Source organism: Suricata suricatta, chromosome 6 (assembly GCF_006229205.1).
Source record: "Suricata suricatta isolate VVHF042 chromosome 6, meerkat_22Aug2017_6uvM2_HiC, whole genome shotgun sequence".
In the NCBI taxonomy this organism is placed as follows: domain Eukaryota; kingdom Metazoa; phylum Chordata; class Mammalia; order Carnivora; family Herpestidae; genus Suricata; species Suricata suricatta.
The window spans coordinates 54798172-54813541 of NC_043705.1; the positions used below are offsets into that span (position 1 = coordinate 54798172).

A 15370-nucleotide genomic window follows, 5' to 3' on the forward strand; every position below is an offset into this window, starting at 1 on the left:
GAGAAAGCAGGAAACAGCCTCCTTGACCTCAATCGCAGCAATTTCCTACTCGACACATCCCCAGAGGCAAGGGAATCAAAAACAAAAATGAACTATTGGGACCTCATCAAGATAAAAGGCTTCTGCACAGCAAAGGAAACAATCAAAAAAACTAATAGGCAATCGACAGAATGGGAAAAGATAGTGGCAAATGGCATATCAAATAAAGGGCTAGTATCCAAAATCTATGAGGAACTCACTAAACTCCATACCCGAAAAACGAATAATCCAGTGAAGAAATGGGCAGAAGACCTGAACAGACACTTCTCCAAAGAGGACATCCAGATGGCCAACAGGCACATGAAATGATGCTCAGCGTCACTCAGCATCAGGGAAATACATATCAAAACCACAGTGAGATATCACCTCACACCAGTCAGAGTGGCTAAAATGAACAAATCAAGAGACTATAGATGCTTGTGAGGATGTGGAGAAACGGACACCCTCCTACACTGTTGGTGGAAATGTAAACTGGTGCAGCCACTCTGGAAAACAGTATGGAGGTCCCTTAAAGAACTATCAGTAGAACTCCCCTGTGACCCAGCAATAGCACTGCTAGGGATTTACCCAAGGGATACAGAAGTGCTGATGCATAGGAGCACATGTACCCCAATGTTCATAGCGGCACTTTCAACAATAGCCAAATCATGGAAAGAGCCTAAATGTCCATCACTTAATGAATGGATCAAGAAGATGTGGTATATATATGCAATGGAGTGTTACATGGCAATGAGAAAGAATGAAATCTGGCCATTTGTAGGAAAGTGGATGGACCTCGAGGGTGTCATGCTGAGTGAAATAAGTCAGGCAGAGAAGGACAGATACCATATGTTTGCACTCATAGGTCTAACAGGAGAAACCTAACAGAGGTCCATAGGGAGGGGAAGGGGTAAAGAAAGGTGGGGAGAGAGGGACACAAATCATGAGAGACTATTGAATACTGAAAACGAACCTAGGACTGAAGGAGGATAGAGCGGGGGAAGGGGTGATTGTCATGGGGGGGCACTTGTGGGGAGAAGCACTGGGTGTTTATGGAAACCAATTTAACAGTAAACCCTTATTTAAAAAAAAAAAAAACCAGAAGATAAAGGAGGGTTTGGAAATAACTATAGTTTGCATTAGAATTGTAAGAATGTCACTCTTTGGTCTCAGCTGCAGAACAAGGGAGGGGATGTCATCATTTGGAAAGTACAGAAATGAGACACACGTGCTGTGACCCTGCTACGGCTCTAAGGCCTACCACCTTCAGAAGTTGACCTGTGGCAAATGTGGCTATACTGCCAAGCAGAAGACAAAGTATAACTGGAGCGCCAAAGCTAAAAGCTGAAATACCACTGGGACTGGTTGAATGAGGCACTTAAAAATTGTACACTGAAGATTTAGGCATGGATTCATGAAGGAACACTACCTAAACCCAAGAGGAGATCTGTTGAACCATCCAATTCATCTTAAGGATTTCAATGATTAACAGCAAAATACATGTTCTGGTTTTTTTAAAAAAAATGTAATAACATTTTGATAGTCATTTTAGATTTTAGAATAAGGTCTCTCAAAAACTCTCTTCCTTGACTACTCTTCCCTATAACAAACGTTACAGAAGTACAATAAGAGTGAAATTGGCCTTGTTATATTGTGTTAATAATACTGACTGTATTTTTTAAACTGTTAAAAAACAAGGTCACTGATATAAACATATTTTGGGGGGAAGTAGAACATCACTGCCTCAGCAGTTTATAGGATGACCATTATAAAGTCCTACAGATGACTCAAAAACACAATCTTCACAGTCCTCCCTTCTCTCTCTGCAGCCTATCAGTGAACATGACAAACAACTAAAAAGCAAATTACCACAATCTAAAAGAAAGCAAGTTCTAGGGTCTATCCAGCTAATTGGTACACATGAATCCTTATGTCCTCTACCCACATTGTTTCTATGTCTACAGAACGGTGGTGATGATAATAAATGACAGCAGTTAACATATATTAAATATTTACTAACATTCAGGCTTTTGGGCCGAATGCTTTATATGGTTACCTATTTAATTCTTCTAACAATATGAGAAAGATATTATGTGTCATTAACCCATTCTTCAGCTACAAAAACTGTGGCTTTTAAAGATTAAGTAACTTACCCAGGATCACATATGTAGCATGTATTAAGTAGAGCCTGGGATTCCATTTGTTTACCTCCAACTTCAACAATAAATAGCTATAATAACTATTACATTGTCATACTGTAATTGATTCGGTACCTCCCCACTGTTTATTATATCAAAAAAATCCTTATAAAGTAAGGTTCCACTCGTTCATTTGTCCACCGGAAAGACTTTTGTTGAGTATTTATTATGTACCAATACCATACTAGGTGAATTAGAGATGTAGGTTCTGAGTGAAGTTGCTAAATAAATGATCTCAGAATCAGTTATATCATTGATGTTATTTAAAAATAAGGTCTCCTTGGGCAAATAAGACAGTATCATAATAGTAAATGCATTATGGGAATGGAATTCTGAACTAGGTCACACATCCAAGCTTTTAGATTCTTTTTCTTTAAAATTTTTAATGGGGGCGGGGGGAGTGGACAGGGGTAGAGGAGGAGAGGGAGAGAAAGAATCCCAGACAGGTTCCAGGCTGAGCACACAGTCTGATGCACGGCTTGATTCCATGACCTGGAATCATGACCTGAGCTGAAATCAAGAGTTGGAAGCTCACGAGACTGAACCACCCGGGCACCTCCAGGCATTTATATTCTAAGAGTTGTAGATTAGTTATTTTCTTTTTTTTCTATTGTGGACTAGTTATTATTAACAAAATTCTCCAACCTTGCTCACTATAGATTTTCAAAATTTCCTACCAAACAAAAATGCAATGAAAACACACTACACATTCATTCATACTCACTCTCTCTCACACACACATATCAAAAGATCTTTCATTTCCACATTCAACTTATAGAATAATAAGCTTGTGTTGGGAAAACCACAGTCATGAGTGGCCTTAGCTTTCTCCCTTTCTAACTTGAAGAGACATCTGCTTGCCAGCTGTGTAATTCCTAAAAGGCACTGCTTGCCAAGTAGTTGGCAAAAGGTGGCAATCCTAATGACTGCTGACCACCTGCAATTCATTTTGACACTGCCTTTGACCATTACTTTGGAGAACTAAATATATTACAGAAATTCCAAAAGGAGTTGGCTAAATTTTCAAGGCAAGAAGTTGGCCATTTTGGCTGAACTTAACTTTAACTCAAATAAAGGGGATATCTTCTCTTATATGTCAATATATTATATATATTATTTATGAATATTTATTTAACTAATAATATAAAAATTTTACTTAACTATGTTGTTCTTGTTTGCTGTACGTAGCATGTGTGTGTATATAAATATATATATACATAACACACAGTTGTATATCAGAGGTAAAGGTATAAACAAACTCAGGAAGATGCCACAGTTTGGAAAAGGTGCTTGCTTTATATATAAAAAAAAAAAATCAATACAATTTCCCCACTGATTCATGATGTAAAATTCTATAATCAAGGCTTGTAGATTTGTAATTATGGTATGTCAGCTACATTTAAACAAGAGTGTTAAAAGATTGTTAAAGTTAAACTAACACAATTGCAGTGTGAATTGTCCTAGTCTCATTCTAATCTACTGGTGTCACTTTCATTTAATCAGAGGAAAACTATGGGCCAATGTCAGTGCTATTTTCAATGCCCTAACATTCTTTGTTCACATTGGATTTTAAGCCATTACCAATCCAAAATGCTTATAAAAAGATGTATTTAAGAAAGTATTTTTAATCAATTAATTCATTTGTCAGTGGGCTAGTTTAGCAAGCTTTATCAAAAACAGCTTTTATGTTAAATGGATGAAAACATTTTGTTTCTGCAGAAGAATTTCTTGAATTGACCATAAATCTAGTAAAAAAAAAAAACCCTTATTTTATAAACACAAATCTTATTTGGGAATTTACAGGAGACATATGCTACTGAACTGAAATACCATATCAACATTTAAAACATCGAGTCTGTATTTTTTTCTACTTTAGTGAAAATTATTTCCTTAAATCATTAACAATTTAAATTAATACAGAAAACTACTTGGGCAAGGACTCTATAGGACACAGGGCTTAAAAATTTTTTTTAATGTTTATTATTTATTTTTGAGAGAGAGAGCAGAGAAACAGAGTGTGAACAGGGGAGGGACAGAGAGAGGGAGATACAGAATCTGAAGCAGGCTCTAGGCTATGAGCTGTCAGCACAGAGCCCCATACGGGGCTTGAACACACAAACTGCAAGATCATAACCTGAGCAAAGGTTGGACACTTAACTGACTGAGCTACCGAGGTGACCCAGTTAAGTTTTAATTTAAGTAAGGTAAAACACTGGATTCAGAGTTGTATTATCAACAAATAGTCTCCACATAAATCATGGCACATATAAAATAGCATTATGGTAGCCAGTTACAGAAGAAGCACTGATACAAATCATCCTGGTTTGCGTGAGATTTTCCCAATATTAGCACCAAAGGGTCTACATCTTGGAAACCCATTAGCTCCAGGTAAACTGGGACACATGATCTACCAAGACATCAGGAAAAGGGAAGAGGAAGAGGGGGACTTTCAGTTCTGCACTGGAGAAAAAAAAATTAGAGTGATTATTTGGTAACTCCCTGATCGAGCTGCTAGATTAGCTATGACCCAATGACAGACACCAGTAAGTCTAGCCATCTGCCTGAAACATGGACCTATATGTTTAAAAGGCTCCTGCCAGACCCAAACCGACCAACTAATACTCACTGACAATGAGTCACATGTGAACAAAGGCTGCTGCTGCACACAGCTCTCACAGCCAGAATGAGCACTGGAAAAACAATCCTGTTATTTGGAAGGATTATTTACGGATTCCTCAAGTCAGAGGTTCAGTACCAACTTAGCCTAATTGCTGTCTAACTCCTACCTTACAAGCCATTCCTAGTAACGGGACTCTTCCTTTGTTCACAGAGATCTAACCTCTCTTTTAAAATCTATTTCTAGCAGTCAGATCCCTTTCCTTTGTTACCATGAGAGAAAACAAAATCTCCAAGTCTAGGGTACTGTGAGGGTTCTGCCTATTTCCTTGGGGCTTAAACTAATGCCCTTGAAACTTGCTTCTACTTTCCCATCTAATGTGGCTACTATCTCTAGACCGCCTTCACCATTGGGCCAACATGATGAAACTCAGGTTTTTCCATTTATTCTCTGTTGCCAAATACCACCGTCTACTTATTGTCTATTTCTATAATCTTGTAACATTCTACCTCCCTATGCAGCTCTCTTCCTAAAACCCACTACAGGGACTTTTGGATCACCTGAGGTATTCCAGCAAGAATTAATTAACTTATTAATTAATTTTAGACGCCAAACTAAGAATCCACCCTCCCTAGGACACTTCACCCAAACTGAACTCTAGGACTAAGACCAAGAATATAATTCTAATAGGTCTCAATTATTGGAGAGAAAACTGAAGGAACTAGAGACATGAATGATGGCTTTAAATGTTTTCTTTCAAATAAAAGTTGTGATTTCTGAAGAGAAATAAGTCTATGAGAAATAAGCATCTCACTAGAAAAAAAGGTGCCAAAAAAAAAATTGGTTTTTAGACCAATGCTTTAAGAAACCAATGAACAGAAGAGACACCTGGGTGGCTCTATAGGTTAAGCCTCTGACTTTGGCTCAAGTCATGATCTCAGGGTTTGTGACTCTGAGCTCCACATCAGGCTCTCTGATGTCGGCACAAAGCCCGCTTCAGCTCCTCGGTCCTCTTCTCTCTGGCTCTCCCCTGCTTGCACACAAGGGCACACTCTCTCTCAAAACTAAACATAAAACGAAAAGAAAAAGAAACCAATGAGCCAAATCTTACTCTCAAAACTAGTAACATGTCCAAATCATGGAACTAATCAAGAAGTCTTTGAAACTAAATTTGAAGAGAGAAATGCATACCTCTTAAAACCTTGTTTTTTTTTTTTAGTTTATTTCCATTGAGAGAGAGCAGAGCATGTGAGCAGGGAATGGGCAGGGAAAGGGAGTGAGAGAGAACCCTAAGCAGGCTCCACACTGTCAGCATGGCGCCCCATACGGGGCTTGAACTCATGAACCATGAGATCACGACCTGAGCCAAAATTAAGAGTTGGACACTTAACCAACTGAGCCACCCAGGTGCCCCTGAAGACTTTTTAATTATGAAAAATTTAAATATACACAGAGAAGAACATAATGAAGCCCATAATCGTTCAGCCCTAACAATTACTAATACGTTGCTATATCTGGATTATCTACTTTTTTCTATGCTGAAGTAAAATGTAGAATTTAAAAAGTAGAACACTAAGACATAAGATGGAAAGAGTCACAGTAAAATAATTTTCTGGCAAAAAATAACAGAGAGAGATCGGGAACAAATTTATGAATTTAGATGGTGGTCTACCAAAGTAAAGTAGGAGTAATGAACAATTAGAAGTTCAGGGTTTTTTTTTTTAAAGAACATATCTACTTTTAGTAGAAAGGGGGAACTTCATTAGAAAAGTCATGGAGGAAAAAATGCATGGTAGACATTTCCACTAATTTATAAAGAATTTGAATAAATGCACACATTTTAATAGTAAATTATGAAGGAGTTTCACAAAAATGGTAATTTTTTGTACTAAGAAAAGGAAGTACAAGGAATCACAAAGTTTGATAATGCTCTATTATGTAAATGGGTGTATTTTCTCTAGAATATGTATTATAAGGATATAACTACTTGAACTAATTTTATAAACTAGTATAGGTCATTAGTATGAAAAATGACAAGGTGATATAGATAACTAACAGAAAACTACCTCTAGGGGTCATTTCTCAGGACTCTTGGCCTAAAGAACTGTCCATTACACCCTGGTACTTCTGCCAAACAGATTTTCTAAAACGATATAACAAATCTAGCAAAAATGAACAGTAGAACTCTAGGGTGAGTGATAGTGCAAATTATTTATATTTTCTTTTCTTTTAAAATTTATTTATTTTTGAGAGAGAGGGAAAGTGAGAGGCAGGGAGAGGCAGAGAGAGAGGGAGTCACAGAAACAGGCTCCAGACTCTGAGCTGTCAGCACAGAGCCCCATGCAGGCCTCCAACTCACTAACCATGAGATCATGACCTGAACCGAAGTCGGATGCTTAAAGGACTGAGCCACCCAGGCGTCCTTATATTTTCAATTATACAAGTCAATTCCCCTCCTATTTCACACGTTTAAAAAAACACTCTTTTTTAGAGCATTGTAGCTTCAGTTGTAGATCAGAAACTTTGTTTCTTTTCCTTGTTCTGCCATTAGATAGCACAAATTTAGTTTTTCCATTTTAACTTTATTAAACCTCAGCTTCTCACTGCTCAGATAGGAACACAAACAATAGTATTAGTTAACACTTATTAGCCAGTGGATATTTACCACAGACTATGTTAAAACAGCGTAGAAGGCATGGGTACTAACTCCATTTTACAGAAGAGGAAACTGAGGCACAGTGCAAGTAATGTATTCAACAATAGGTAATAAATGGCAGAATCAACGTCTGAACCCAAGCTGTCTCACCGGAGAAAAGGCTGCGCATTTAACCACTACTCATACTCTCTTCTTACTGCCTTAACAGGAAAGCTTCTAGGAAAGTACAGTGCAATACTGAGCTAAGCCTCAGAGGCACTTCACCTACTAAAGTGAACTTATTCTTCCTTTTGCCTTGCCCTTCCTCTGGTAAAAATATCAACAAACGGAGGAAAAGTGGGCAAAAAGGTAGAAGCTAGAAGGCTAGGCTTAGGCTTTTATTTCTACTGCAAAATAACCTGCTACTTCAGAGGGCAGTTTATCTTTTCTCTGGGAATGCCTCATCAAAAAGTTCGGGGTCCCTGGGTCTGACCCACGACGGTCTAACAAGCACTCAAGTGTCTAACAGCACTCAGAATCACAGCCAGGTACAGGGCTGGCCTGCCCAGGATAGTTACTTAAACAGCATCCACAAGCTCTGGGCGAGCTTCGGGGCCGCTGACGGGAGACGGGCCACAGAAGTTTGAGGCGTGTACTGGAAGTTCAAGTCCCAATTCTTCGAGGCTAGGAGCCCCGCCTCTCAAGGGCACAGGGCCCCAACAAGGCCTCATTTTTTAATGAGGGCCGGGCTCCCTGTGTCCCCTCACTTCAGAACGGTCTTACGCGTCCACCTGAGGGCAGGTAGTGGACGGAATCTGCGTCCCTCCAGTCAACTGGGGCAGAGAGGCCCGCGGTGACCCAAACCGGCGCCCCCACCGGCTCCGGGCCGCCGCCCCGCCGCCCCGCCGCCCCCCGGCTGCCCCACTCGCCGGGCTTCCCCTCCGCGGGCGCCCAAGGGGCGGGGCCGCGTCGACCCTCGCCGCCCAACGGGTCTTTCTCGAGGGCAAAGGCAGGGGGAGGGGTGTGTCCCGGCCCGCGGGCTTTGGCACTAACGCGTCCCCACAGCCTCGGGGCCTCGGCCCCGCCTGCCGCGGAGCCCCAGGTGAGGCCTGCAGTCGGGAGCTCGCCTCAGGCCTGCGCTCCGCCTGGCCTCTCGGGCCGCCATGAGGGGAAGGAGAGGAGACGCTGGCGTGTGCGCCGCTCGAGGCTCCTTACCGCTTCACTACGCCAGTTTTGATCTTGATCTGTCTCACACGAGGATCGGCCATGATCCCTTGAGCGCCGCGGGAAGGAGGGGTGGAGAGTCGGGGTAACCGTGGAGGGACACGGCGCGGAGGAGGCGGTAGTGTCGGCGTAGTGGCGAGGCCTGACGCGCATGCGCAGACCCAGCGCGGCACTGCTCCCAGGCTACACCGAGGGGCGGGGTCCGGGTTAGCGGGCCGGGGCTGGTCACTCAACTCACCTGCTGTCACCCGCCTCCACCCACTTTCCTCCTCGTGGAACCCGCCCTCCACTGCTCTCGTCTGGCTCGGACTGCCTGCCTTTTAGGGTTTGAACAGTTCTTCTTTTAGTGTGGACACAAGTTACACTTTTCTGGGCGTTGTGGGAAACTTAATTATCTCCCCAGGTAGATTGGTTTGGCTAGAACATTGCTTTGCGAAACTGTCCGCTTAATATGTGGAATGACCAAAAAACTGTATTAAGGATATTTTTAGTGTCATTATCTGGTGTCAAATGAGGCAAAGTAATGTATGTTTAATGAAATAAACTACCGTCATGCATGCAGTCAAGCAAATCTTTACTTTCTATGTCAGACCTTTACAAAACGTATTTGTAGGTATGTATCTCACAAAGGACATGACGATAGAACTTATCAAATAATCATCATCACTTGTATATCTTAAATATTCAACTTACCAAAATATGTGCGGCACACAAAAGCTTGAGCTTTGCGGTCAAACCGACTGACTTTGGAGGTTCCACCGATAGGCCACTTGATCTCGCTGCTGAGCACATTGCCTTTGTATGCAAAATGGTAATAATGCCCACTTTACAGAGTAGATATGAAGATTAAATCTCAGTACCTGAGGCATAGATGCTTAACAACTTGTGACTTTTGTTTTATACTTAACATGTCTCTTGCATAAAATGAAGTGCACCTCCAGTTAGCGTCTTCCTGCTGAGTCCCCCAAAGAATGCAGGGAAAAGCCTCCTTTGTTTTCTTATTTCTTAGTATCATCCTTCAAAGACATCTACCTGGTTGTCTTTCTGTTCCCTACATTTTATTTCCTCATTCTGGCTTTTCTGGCTAGCTCTAGAATACTCTTCTGCCTTGGTAGTCAAAGGCCGTTAGGTTAAATCCAAGATCAAATCCCACCTTCTGGAGAAAGTGTTCAATGCTGCCTGAATGCATTTGAATCACTCAATAGTACATTTTATTTTTAGTATATTTCTTTTAAAAAACCATTGTTTGAGGGGCGCCTGGGTGGCTCACTCAGTGAAGCATCTGCCTCTTGATTTTGTCTCAGGTCATGATGCCAGAGTTGTGGGATTGAGCCCTACATCGGGCTCCGTGTTGAGCATGAACCCTGCTTAAGATTGTCTCACTCTCTTCCTCGCCCCTCTCCCTCACTTGCACACACTCCTTCTCTCTCTGTCTCTGTCTCAAAAAAAAAAAAAAAAAACAAAACCTATCATTTGAGTACTTCATGGAGGTGTGCTCACTCTCCTAGTTGGATTAAAAGTATTTTAAAAATTTTTTGACGCTTATTTTTGAGAGAGAGAGCATGAGTGGGGAGGGGCAGAGAGAGAGGGAGACACAGAATCAGAAGCAGGCTCCAGACTCTGAGCTATTGGCACAGAGCCTAACTCAGGGCTTGAACACACAAACCATGAGATCATGACCTGAGTCAAAGTCAGATGCTTAACTGACTGAGCCACCTAGGCACCCCTAAAGGTATCTTTAGAGGCAAGAATCTTGTTTTCAATAAATCTTCCTCCTCTACCTCTATCTGGGTTCTAAACACAATGGATGTTAAGTTCAATAAATACTATCATCTGACTGGCTGGCATACAAAACCGATTTCAAGTGACACAGCAAAACTATGAAATACTGGGGGAAGGGGTGGGGAAAGCGGTTCAAAACAAAACAAAAAACCAGCAGACTCACTAAGGCAAATGCTACAGTTAGAAATCCAGTAGATCATTAGTATAAAGTTACTGGAAGGTCCTTTAAGGCAAAGAAGCAACAGCAAATGAACCCACAAACCAAACGTTTGTGCAGCTAGGGCTCAGGCTACAGTCAAGCATCATCATTCAGGCAGTAAAAGCCAATATAACTCTTCATATGCTCCTTTTTGCCTTGGTTTTGTGCTGATTTGCAGGATTTCCCCTCAGCCCAGGTTTTCTGATGTAAGCACCTACTACCCTTTTGTCCTTTTTTTTCTTTTAATGATTTTGTATCTGTGACTTTACTGTAAACCAGTAATTAATATAACCCAAAGGCTTCTGCTGCTGCTGCGTGTATACAGGCTCTCAAGGACTGTGTGTGTTCATCTGTGTCTGTCTGTACTATATTGTACACTTGAGGTTATGGATTAAGATCATGGAGTTTGGCCCCACCCTTAAGGATAGGGAATCAGGTGAAGTTGTTCCCAGTGTCAGGAGTTTACAGTAGTGGTTAAGAGCATGAACTGGGCCAGACTGCCTGAGGTCACATCCTAGCTCTATTTCTTACTTGCAAAATTGGACAAGTTACTAACCTCTCTGCGCCCCAGTTTTTTTCTCTGTAAAATGTGGGTGAAAATAATACCCACCTCATCAGGTTGTTATAAAGCTTAAAATAAGTTAATAATTGCAAAGGGCTTAGGAGAGTGCCATATAAGGCATTCATTAAATAAATCAGTCATCTGGGAAAGAGGTCCTAAATAGGAAACTAAAAACCCAGTATGATGCATATTCATATGAATATAGAAATGTACATGTTGTCATTAATGAGATCATACAGAATTCATGTTTGACTGTCAACTCCATATAAAAAGGACCTATGTTGCACTTATTCATCACCATATCCCAACAGATGGCAATGCCTGGCACATAAGTGGTACTCAATAAATATTTCTTAAATGAATAAATGTTGCTTTAAAACTTTTTTCCCATTTAACAATAATTCAGGAAGCCTTCCCATTCCAGAATGGACTGCTAAAATAATCTGAAACATCCCCTCCCTCACACATACACCATTTTTCTCTGGGCCTTGTTCCTTTGGGTCTGGACTTTGAGGAAATAGACTGACAGGTCACTTCTTGTTAGTGTAAAAGAGTACTAACCATAGTTAGTCCTCTCCCAGGACCAACGCAGGGACATATCTAGGGCATTTGAAATATTATGTAAACTGCATTTCTCACTGTTTGGCACCCTTTTATTTTATTATCTCTAAACTTTAATTGAGTTCTTTTTATTTTATTAACACTTTTATTTATTATTGAGAGACAGAGACAGAGCATGAGCATGGGAAGGACAGAGAGAAGGGGACACACAGAATCTGAAGGAGTCTCCAGGCTCTGAGCTGTCAGCACAGAGATTGACGCGGGGCTTGAACTCACAAACCATGAGATAATGACCTGAGCCGCAGTCAGACGCTTAACCAAGTGTGCCACCCAGGCGCCCCAACTGAGTTCTTTTTAAATCTTCCAGCCTGGGACTTCGGTGAACTATAGGAATAAATCTGTAGGCTACTCTGTAAGAGATACATTTGTGAACATTTGAGATTGAGGGCTGAAAAGATGCCCAGAGAATCTGTCAGAATAAGGGAAAAGAGTAGTTATCTCCTCCCTGAGTGGCATTTCTTTCATTGCTAATCTTGAAGGATTGCAATAATATTTTACTAAAGAACACTGCTGAGGGGCTCTTGGGTGGCTCAGTTGATTGTCTGGCTCTTGATTTTGGCTCAGGTCATGACCTCACCGTTCATGAGATGCAGCCCAACATCAGGCTCTGTGTTGGCAGCATGGAGCCTGCTTAAGGTTCTCTCCTCTCTCTGCCTCTCCCTTGCTCTCTCTCTCTCTCTCAAATTAAATTAAAGAAGCATTAAGAAAATAAAAACACTGCAGATGTCCTTATAAATAACAAGTTGATTTCCCCATATGCTTCAGAGCTATAAACTCAGTCTCACCATCACTTCACGCTATTCTCTCCCAATTGATTCCAAGTTCCTCAAGATTAGAGACCACATTTCATTCATCTTAGTACCCCCGGCATCAAACTTAGTGGCTAGGTCTTTGTCGAGGCATAGTAAGTATTTTCTGAGGTAAAGAAAAGTCAAATATAGAATTAAGATAGATTTATAATTTTGACAAAAACTAAAGACTGGTGATGTCTTTATCTTCCTGGAACTCTGCAACGACCAACATGCAGTGAGACTTATATAGGGCTAAATGCAACTGCTCTGATTCTGCACATCTGTTGAATAAAACCAGGTGGGCAAGTGGAGAAGCCATCCCTGGAGAGAGAACTTAAATAAAGAAACACTGTTGATAAAAGTATATTTTTTGTGAAATGTCTCTGATAATTACCTCTGGGTGAATGGAAAACTTGAAATGTTTCCTTCATCATTAGGAATTGCACCTCTTCTGAAGAGACCTAGAAGATCCAGTTTCCTCTCTGTCACTTGTACATTTTCTCAAATGCTCTTTGCCCTCCCTCTAACTGGATCCACTGCAGTGGCACCCAGTCACACTCAGGCTTTGACCCACGTCGCATGACTACAGCCCGGAAGCACTTTGCTTCAGGCCTAGGCCACGAGCCCGGCAGAGACAGCAGGCAGGCGTGGGAAACTTCTCAGCACACGTGTGTACACAAGCTAGTACTTCAGTGGTACAGGAGCCTGCGGATCAAATGCTTCCCCCTTCAGTTCTCCAGGCAGTAGACACATTTCATAAAACTCTTCAGATGGTCCCCTGGAATCAAATACCAGTCTCCTGTAGCAATTGATGAATTCAGTAATCCATGCTTGCATTTTCTTTTTGCAAGAGGTGGGGTGGTTACAAGTGAGCAAGAAGTAGAGAGAGAGAGAGAGAGAGAGAGAGAGAGAGAGAGAGAGAGAGAGAATTGAGTTTCACCCAAAGCGGGGCTCCAAACCATGAGATCATGACTCAAACTCACAAACCATGAGATCATGACCTGAGCCGAAGTCAGATGCTTAATGACTGAGCCATTGCTCCGCCCACATTTTCTTTTTTCTTTCCCTGCTTCATTTATCCATTGTTCACTTCTGGGCTCCAGAATCACTTTCCAAATAAATAGGGTAGTAATATACTGCAGTGGGGGAATACTATTCTGATAGTTAAATCAAGTGAATCAACACTGCCAGCTTTGAATGGGGCACAGAGCAAGAGTGTGGGCTGCAGTACAAGCTCCCCTGCTATTCAGGCCATGTGACTCAGTAGCTCTAAAGATGCTGATGTATCCAGTTGATAAAAATCCTGGGTAGAATCTCTGGTAAATCTGAAGAGAAGAGTAGCATATAGGCCATGCCTATAGTGGTAGAGAAGTACTCACTTTTTGAAAGACAACTCCAGAAATACTCTGGGCCCTAGTAGAGACTTGAAATTGATAATGTGACACCGAGAAACTATAGGGCCAAAAACATCATTTATCAGAGGAGCATTACCATAGTCACTACTATAAATGGGCATAATAGGAATCCATTGTGGGGCTGCTGGGTAGCTTAGTCAATTGAGCATCTGACTCCTGATTTTGGCTCAGGTCCATGATTCCAGGATATGGGACCAAACCTAGCACTGGGTTCCATGCTGACTGTGGAGTCTGCTTAAGATTCTCTCTCTCTCTCTTTCTCTCTCTCTCTCTCTCTCTCTCTCTGTCTCTTCCTCTACCCCTCTCCCCTTCTCTATCTCTCTCAAAAAAAAAAAACCCAATATTAATCTACTGTGCAAAAATAGTACATCTGAGATTGAGCCAGAGCAGGTCATAGAAGTCCTATGTAAATTCGTAGGACATCTAACTCTGTTAGTTTCATCAACCCTGTTAGTTTCTCTCAAGTCTATGGCCTCCCTGGGGATTCCCTTTGACCAAAGTTTTCTAATGGAGAAGGAAAATTTGGACCTTATCCACAGATGGGTCAGTACAGTAAGTTGATGTTAACTATAGAGGGACTACTCTGCACAACAGCCCCCTTAGAGGTTGCCCTAAAGGACACCTGGAAAGAGAAATCTTCCCCCTTCTGCAAAGCTGCTAACAGAACACTTGGTCAGTGGCTTTATATAGAAAATGAACTGGCCTGAGGTATGGATTCCTGGGCAGTGATGAATGGCTTGACTTGCCGGTCTGAGGTCTGAAAGAAACAAATTTGGCAGAAAAAGAAAAATAAATATGATATCAGGAGTACACAGAAAGCTTGTGATTTTGTGTCTCGTGTTAATGCCCACCAAATGCCACCAAAGAGCATTGACGGAAACAGTCAGTAACTAAACTGACAGAATGACTTGTCCTATGGATGCCAAAAAATTTGTCGATTCAGCCACCTCAGTGCAAGTCCATGAGCAGAGTAGCCAGTGTAGCAGAGATGGAGGCTGTGGTAGGCAGCCTGTAAGATGACCACTAAGGATTCCTGCCTCCTGGCAGTCCTGCCCTTGTGTAATCCACTCTCCATGAACATGGATTTATTGACTCAACTCCAGCAAACAGAATATGGCAGAAGTGATGGAACGTCACCTCTGGCATTAGGTTACAAAAAGGGCTGCCACTTTGTGTGCCCTTTCTTGGTTCCTCTGTGGCCATTCACGATGTAGACAACCAGTTGCCATGTCATGAGGCAGCCCTGTGGAGAAGGCCATGTGTTGAGGGACGGAGGCTTGCCAATAACCACGTGAGTGAGCTTGGACG

The 15370-nt window shown here is 41.7% G+C and overlaps 1 protein-coding gene and 1 pseudogene across 1 annotated transcript in view; one reads left to right on the plus strand and one right to left on the minus strand.

Annotated features, from left to right (window-relative positions):
• The window catches only part of TBCA (tubulin folding cofactor A), a 75921-nt gene extending 67066 nt beyond the window's left edge, over nt 1-8855 (minus strand). Inside the window, exon 1 of the mRNA XM_029942468.1 lies at nt 8684-8855. Coding sequence (XP_029798328.1) covers nt 8684-8736 — 53 coding nt within the window. The 5' untranslated portion in view covers nt 8737-8855. The remainder of the gene's footprint in view (nt 1-8683) is intronic.
• On the plus strand, nt 1172-1491 carry LOC115294007 (annotated as a pseudogene).
• Nucleotides 8856-15370: the final 6515 nt, after the last annotated feature.